The sequence below is a fragment of the Camelina sativa genome, chromosome 10 (assembly GCF_030686135.1).
Source record: "Camelina sativa cultivar CO46 ecotype springtype chromosome 10, ASM3068613v1".
NCBI classification, from domain to species: domain Eukaryota; kingdom Viridiplantae; phylum Streptophyta; class Magnoliopsida; order Brassicales; family Brassicaceae; genus Camelina; species Camelina sativa.
This window is the reverse complement of record NC_141889.1, coordinates 1,503,658-1,510,959: the sequence shown is the minus strand read 5'-3', so window position 1 is coordinate 1,510,959 and position 7,302 is coordinate 1,503,658. Positions and strand designations below refer to the sequence as shown.

Below are 7,302 nucleotides of genomic sequence, written 5' to 3'. Positions count from 1 at the left end.
TTTGGAACCATGCGAAAGTTCATGGACGTATTATTACCCATATAATATGCATGTAAATTTTACTTAAAAGAGTGGAAAATTTATGACTCTTAAAATGTGTGTATTGAACCTATACATTTTGCTTCTTTTTCTTTTCAGTATACTCTAAAAAGTAAAAAAACTAAAACAAAGCTGCTTTTTTCTTCTCTCTTTGAAGTTTATATATCTCATTTAAGGAAATGTACCCGTCAAGCGTATATGGTCGAGGGTTCGCCTCAGACCATGCTTAAGAACTGCCGCGTTACCTTGCCTGAACCCATCCCCATATGCCGATGAAGAATCTGACTCGATTTGGTGCTTGAAAAACTCACCAAGTTTCTTCTCAAACTCAGACCTCTCACCTTTCTTGGATGATGCAATCACAGCGGATGATGTTGAAGAAGAGGAAGATGCGATATCTATTAATGTGGAGCCAGCATAAGTCTCAGAGTCCAACCACATGTGAGCTAAAACCTGACATATCCCTTCTTCCACTTCTGGTCTAAGATTTGGATACCCTACTCAGAGAAACAAAACAGCAAAGAGCAATCATTAATCGATATTTCCCTAGGTTCAAGTGCTCACCTTAATGAAAAGGGAGAGTTCTTCAAATTACCATTTAGTCGAAGCCATGCATGCATCATCTCATGAGCAAGGATTGACCCAGTTAACAAACTGTACAAGTGCAATCTACAAACTTTTAGATATCTCATAAAGAAGAAACTTTGGTTGAAGGGTGAGTTGAGAAGTGTGTTTTTTTTTACCGAGGAAGTCCATATAAAATGAGAATTGCAGTGACTTCACAACGGCGTATAAGCCTGCAAGGCTCCGTTATCATGTCTATTAACTTGTAGCCTGCCCCAATTCTTGGTCTCCTTAACACCTAGATGAAATATTACTGATTTAAACACAATTTCCGATGGAAAGAAATTAAATAAGATGTTACTGCTTTAGAAACTGGAAGAGTGAACTGAATACCGTGGTCACAGTTTGTTCTTCAGACAAACAAAGTCCTCTAGTTTCAGGTAAATGATGATGTCCCTGCAGCAATATTATATAAAAGTAAGTTGAAATGAATGAGCAAGAACGAAAGAAGAGAGTATAAACAACGTAGTATCAGTAAAATAGCAGTTTTTACGTGTTTCTCTCCTTCCATAGCTTCGTTTAGAGCTGATCTCTCCACCAAGAGCATAGGAATTTGCTGTTCCACTTTCATGTGTAAGCCTTCGTAAAATTCACGTATATCAATGTACAGTGGTTGGCATTCATGAGTGTCCATAATGGCTGAGTCGAGACATTCAAGACACAGTTTTCGACCATCGTCAAGAATGAGATATTTTGTATCTTTAGGCTGAAACCCATGAGCAAAAAAAACAGAACAACATCAAATTTTAGAAACATCTTCTTTCCTATTAGTAGACCCGATATAACGAACAACTGACCTCCATTCGCTCACAACTGCAACACCGAGGAGTTCCATCACGCTCATGTGAAGGACAATACTTTTGCATCCAGAAGGGGTGTGCCCTATACTCAATAAGACCAGCTGGATTTGTCGGAATCTAGAGGCGTTAAAATTAAGCATACACATTAAGTTTTGTATAACCTAGAACAAATTTTATGTAAACTTAAACTGAAATATAGAGATCTATAAAAGTTGGAAATCACTCACAAAGTTATGACAAACATCACATTTAGGATGATGCTGCTCCTTGTAACATAATTTGTGATAAGGCCGATTTCCTGACATTGAGAACTGTAAAACAACGCTCTAACTGGTTAAGCTTCACTCCATTCAAGAACAATGTGATAATACTCAGAAACGAAATGTATTAGGACCTCATAATCTATGATGGGCTTATCACATGCATGGCAGCAGAAACATTCAGGATGCCAAACGCCACCCATGCAACTCAGAAACCTTCCATGTCCAATCTCAGCTTGGCAACCGGCGCATATCCTCCAAGAAGATTAACAAAGAAACAAAAATTACTCATTGCAGCATATGCGATTATGAATCATCTACCTAGAGGATGATAGTGTCTTTGAATCTAAGAAATATACTTTTGAACCATTTACCTGTGATTAGATGGCATGAGGAAGGGATATGGTTGAAATATACTTCCCGGATCATATCGAGGAGGAGATCCAACATTCATACTTTCTTGAATGGCCTTGGCAAGTTGCTCGTCTTCCTCCAGTTGAGCTTTAGCACGCCTCGTTTCTTCCTCTTCTAGTCGAGCTTTTGCTAATTGTTTCTCTGTTTCTTCTAGTTGAACTTCAGCTCTCCTTTTCTCCTCTTCCTCGATTTGAGCTTGAGCTACCCGTCTTTCCTCTTCTTCTGCTGCTTCTAGCTGAGCTCTCATGTATTCTTCATCCTCATCCTCATCGTCATCTTCATCTTCTTCGGTTTCAGATTTGTATTCTACAAAATAAGAGATTAAGAAAACAGCTTAGCAAGCTACAGTTTCACACAACTTTCTTTCTTCTCTTCCTGTGTTTGTTTCTCTCTATGCATACCAACCACGATTAAACAACCTTACCAATTATTTTCTTTCCTTTGTCATCTTGTGGAATGACATGATCTTGTTCAGAAAGAGAGAGTGCAATAGCACATTCAATTTCTTCTTTGTCAAAATCAGATCCATCCTGAATCAGAATTCCAAGAAAACCTTTTTATCTTCACTTGTTCGATAACACTCCAAATACGAAATGATGAAGAAAGAAAAAACATGTCCTTTACCGCGGAATAACGAGGACGGTCCAAGTTTCTATCCTCTCTATATCTTCCGTTACATTGTCCATCTGAGAATTTATGGCTAGAACCCTTAAGGATTTTAGTTAGCCAACCCATTGGCAACAATAATGCCTTACCTGCAAAGAGGAACACTGTTTCAAGGTATCCAAATAAGGGAAGGAACTCCATAGATTTCAAATCCTATCACTTTTTTCTTTTCTTTAGTCAAGCATTAAGACAGCTGAAGAATATGCAAAGACATAAGGAGTAAGCAAACGAAACAGAGAGCAATTAAAGAAAGGTATTATAGAGATTGATTGCATCAGATAAAAGGGTTACCAAATAATGAATATTGAATTGAAAATAAGGAACCAAAGTAGGGAGCTTATTACAAACAATCCCAAGACAGATACTTTTGATAATTTCCAGATTTTTTAGAAAGAGATAGAAATAAGCTATGGTTCTCATCCAAATTTTCCAATCAACCTAAGCTAAACAAATTTGTTGAAGCTCATAAGAAAGTAAGATACATTCTAAATACCCACCCACCCAGGAGAAAAAAAAATGAATCTTTATGAAGCTTCTAAAGACAGACTCTTTTAAGTCTACTACTGTTAGAGAAAAAGAATCTAAGTAGACAAGTCATAAACAGAGTAATAGAGAAATCGAAAATTACCTGGAAAAAAAAGAAAGAACAAACAAAATTGGCAAAATTAGATGACCCTTTGGATCAAAAACGAAAACACAATAGTCATGCTTCTTCAACTTCTCTCGATCAACCTAAAAATCCGAACTTTATTAGTAATTTGACAGCAAAAAACAGAGGAGAAATAGAGAGAGAAAGAGAACACTTGAATTCGAAGCAAAACACTTTACCTTTTATTTTAAGGACCCGTGACTGTTAATTATCTTAAAAAGCGTGAAGAAGAAAAAGCTTAATAAATGAAACAAGATAGAGTGAGAGAGAGAGAGAGAGAGAAGAAGGAAAAAAAGCTCACTATATGAGTAGAAGAGAATAAATCTCCATTAGAGCATCATTAATCGAGAACGACTCAACGTTTCTCAAAAAAACCAAAAAAAATATTTTTTTTATAAATTATTATTATTTATTTATTTCCTCATTGCTGTTTCACTTAACAAGTGACACATGTCACACTTGTTCTGAGAATCGATTCTCAAGTGACTTGGGAAAGAAACGATTCCTTTCTTTTTTTCCTTCTCTCTCTTCCTTTTATTATTTTCTAATAAGAGTATCTGAGAGAGTTACTCCCAGTAATCATGGTCTTAGAACACACTTAAAGGTAACAACTTTATGGAGAAGATGATGGGAATGGGAATGGGAATGGTTACAAATTACGTTTTTTTTTTTTGTTGGGAAGGTCAAGCAAGTGGGGCACTTGTACACAAAAAAAAAAAAAACAATTAATCACATTATTTTGCGGAAGAAAAAAACTTAGAAATCAAAATGTCTGAAAAAACAAATTTAAAGAGTTGATGTTTACAAGCAATTACCACTAGTGAGTGACACACACAATCTTTGACTCTCCCTCTAACTTACACAACTTGAAGATTGTTTTAGTAGGTAAAGGTCATCTAATAATTTTGTTTAGCTCAACCTAATGCATTATTATTACATACAAGTACGACCAAATGAAAATAGACAAATAATATTACATATATGGATAATTTCAGCTAAATAATAGATTAATGAATTTGTAACATTGCAGTCTCCTTGTGGTTGTGAATAATTGTGATTTATAATTTCGTTATAAGGGTCAATCAAAGAGATTCCTCGGTAGGTTCAATCAAGAATCATATATGTGGGAAAAGAAAAAAAACGTGCTTACACCCAATCAATTAGTTGTTTAGGTGCCAAATTTTTACTATGCCACCGCAATTTATCAAAATAAGGTTTGGTTAAAAGTATTTGATTTGTTGTTTTCCCTTTTTGATTGTTTTAGTAGTAGTTGAACCAAGTGACGTTCATTGATATAGTGCTACTTACTTCTTACGCCAGCAATGAATTAAAGAAGTACTGAAAAACAGACAAACTTATTTGTTAAAAATCGGTCATCAAAGTTATCAAATTGGCTTCCAAGAAAATTCACATATCTATAAATCGTTGACCCTAAATTAGTTTGTAGTTTTATTGTATACTAATATTATGATAATTTCATACCTAACCGCCAGAAATACAACTAAATTTCTTAAGGCCCATTTTGAAAAGTTGGGCCGACGAACCATGTATACAATATCGCTTACTAATGAGAAAAAAAACTAACTATTCTTCTTAAGGCCCATATGGTAAAATTGGGCTGAAGAACCAAACCCATTGTAGTAGAAAATAATAATTTTTCTTCACAGATCATTTGTGGCCTGTGGGCTTGGATATTTTCTTTTTGGTCTGAAAAACAATTCAATCTTCAGAGTTCAGTTCAGACACACAAGACATTATGTATGTTTTTTTTTTTTTTTTTTTTTTTTTTTCTAGTATATTGAGTTATCATGTGTGTGAAAAGAGAACAGCTAAATACTAGTAATTGACAAAAAGAACAAGTCTTATTTAGGAAATAAAATGTTTCTGTATATTGAAAAATCGTGTTTGATTAATTAATTCTCTCTTTTTTTTTCTTTCCTACCAATATATTTTATTAATTCTCTCTCGTCGACCATATTATTTTCCTAAATAAATTTTAAACATTTTAAGGAAAAAAAAAAAAGATTTTGAAGATGAGAAACAGGCTGTCACGCTTGTTGATCAAAACACGTGGCAGAATGAGAAACGTTGATCCCAACATGGACCACAAATCTCACGTGGCCATGGCCCCCCCCCCTTGCCGGTTTCCAGGTGGACCAATCAACACTTGTCACTTATATGTCTTTTGTGTTTCTTATTAGGACCACTTTTTTTTTAGATGTGAATTGTTAAATCCTTTAGTCATTTATTTTCCTATTTATTTTCATTTATAAAATAAATAATCTGATGAGAAAAAAATATATTATGAAATATAAAACCAATCATTTGTTCGTTGTAGGTAACAACGACGGTGTGATTGATTTCACCTTTTTTAGTTTTTTTTCTCCCATGGGACTTTTGTCCGAAAACGTTCATTACCTATAAACTCATTTCATCATAATTCAATTTGCCAAGTATAAGTTTAGATATATCCTACACATGTTTATTATTATTTTTTAAACTGTTACTTTTGTACTCATCTATCCGACTTATACGATTATATATATATATATACATATATATATATATATATTATGACCCTACTACATAAAGAACTAAATTAAGTGTTTAGTATAATATTTTCCCATATATTTACCCTATTTATATATATGAAAACATTATAATAAAATGGTCAAGATATCCAAAAAAGTAGCTATAACAAAATGGTCCTGGCTAATTATTGGTGTTATATGAATCTAGACAAGGAAATAAATGATATGAGTTTGGTTAATAAATAAATGAATTTGCAAAGATAAATATTGAAAAAATGTGGTGCCAGTAGACCATGAGAATGTTGGTCCCTTGGACCTTCGCACATAAAAACATTTTGCTTCTTTTGTTTTTCTTCATTTGATGCCATATTTTGCTTTATTTAACCATCTCTATATGTCCAATGAGACAGACACTAGCTTGTATATGGTAATTTCTAATATGGGTTCATATATTTATATTTTCTATAGTACATTTGTACCTATATATTGAGAAATAAAAATTGGATGAAAGATCTGTTGGCTCGAGGTCCATAGTCTTAATTCATGCGCAAAAGAACAACTAGTACGAGTTTTGATATATACAATTGAATTCTGATTATTATTATTTTTGTTAATAAAAAAATTGTGATAACCAAATATAACATCGAGCTAAAAGCCTTAAACCTTTAAAGATAAAGGCTCGCACTGCATATTCTTGAATTCTCTCATAGGAATCGTCAATTTAATCTCTTTCGTTTGATATAAATAGTTTTCTATTTGGGCAAGTCTATGGTCATTTTCTACGTACTCTCTTGCGTAGTTACAGACTGTATAGTCATAGTTACATGTACTATTAGTCTATTATTAGTCATAGTCATGTGTGGCACATCAATATAACTCGCTGAGATGTTGGGATTTTCTATATATATAATCAGAATGAAAAAAAAAAAAAAAAAAATCTTCATTCCTTTCCCCTACTTTTTCCCATTAACGCGTGATGATTTTGGTCTTTTGGACACACATGAAGTATTTGTGGTTTGCTCGCAGAGAAAATATGAACGGTTAGATGTTAACATCATTAGGTGAGGATTTCCCAAATTAAACTGAAATTTATTAGTGCATAATTGTAGTTTCTTTAAGACTCAGTGTTAATTTGATCATTAAACTGAAATTCGTCTGATTACGTTTACATCTTTAATAACTAGTCACCTCGTTCAGATTCATTGTTTTTAACTTTTTATCTTCATGGTGATATCTACACCGAAGTTTTCGCAAATAAGAAATAACTCACGGGAAGTAACATTATTCGAACTTTGAAAAGACAAGTTAAATTTGAAAAG

The 7,302-nt window shown here is 33.5% G+C and overlaps 1 protein-coding gene across 6 annotated transcripts; it reads right to left on the bottom strand.

Annotated features, from left to right (window-relative positions):
• Positions 1 to 4,112, bottom strand: LOC104716447 (protein DA1-related 1). 6 transcript variants are annotated; one of them, XR_015568941.1, is made up of 13 exons: positions 3,632 to 3,788; positions 3,432 to 3,535; positions 2,762 to 2,892; positions 2,562 to 2,667; positions 2,098 to 2,443; positions 1,858 to 1,978; positions 1,691 to 1,774; positions 1,461 to 1,564; positions 1,157 to 1,369; positions 997 to 1,059; positions 783 to 901; positions 635 to 693; positions 1 to 536 (listed from the first exon to the last, which is right to left on the bottom strand). XR_015568941.1 is itself a non-coding variant. In XM_010433822.3 (13 exons), the coding sequence occupies exons 3-13, from the start codon at positions 2,870 to 2,872 to the stop codon at positions 211 to 213; spliced, it is 1,668 nt and encodes a 555-aa protein (XP_010432124.2). In that variant the 5' UTR covers positions 2,873 to 2,892; positions 3,432 to 3,535; positions 3,632 to 4,112; the 3' UTR covers positions 1 to 210. The 6 variants fall into 6 exon arrangements, 4 of the variants coding, with proteins under 4 accessions (XP_010432124.2, XP_087326189.1, XP_087326190.1 ...); XR_015568942.1 differs by having other exon boundaries at positions 2,762 to 2,907; positions 3,632 to 3,786; XM_010433822.3 differs by having other exon boundaries at positions 1,461 to 1,580; positions 3,632 to 4,112.
• Between the last annotated feature and the right edge of the window lie 3,190 nt (positions 4,113 to 7,302).

Coding starts and splice junctions, on each gene's coding strand:
- LOC104716447 (XM_010433822.3), bottom strand. CDS start 2,872: ATGGGTTGGCTAACTAAAATCCTTAAGGGTTCTAGCCATAAATTCTCA. Junction 1,775..1,857: donor AGCCCATCATAGATTATGAG/GTCCTAATACAT, acceptor GTTGTTTTACAG/TTCTCAATGTCAGGAAATCG. Junction 1,370..1,460: donor GCAGTTGTGAGCGAATGGAG/GTCAGTTGTTCG, acceptor CATGGGTTTCAG/CCTAAAGATACAAAATATCT.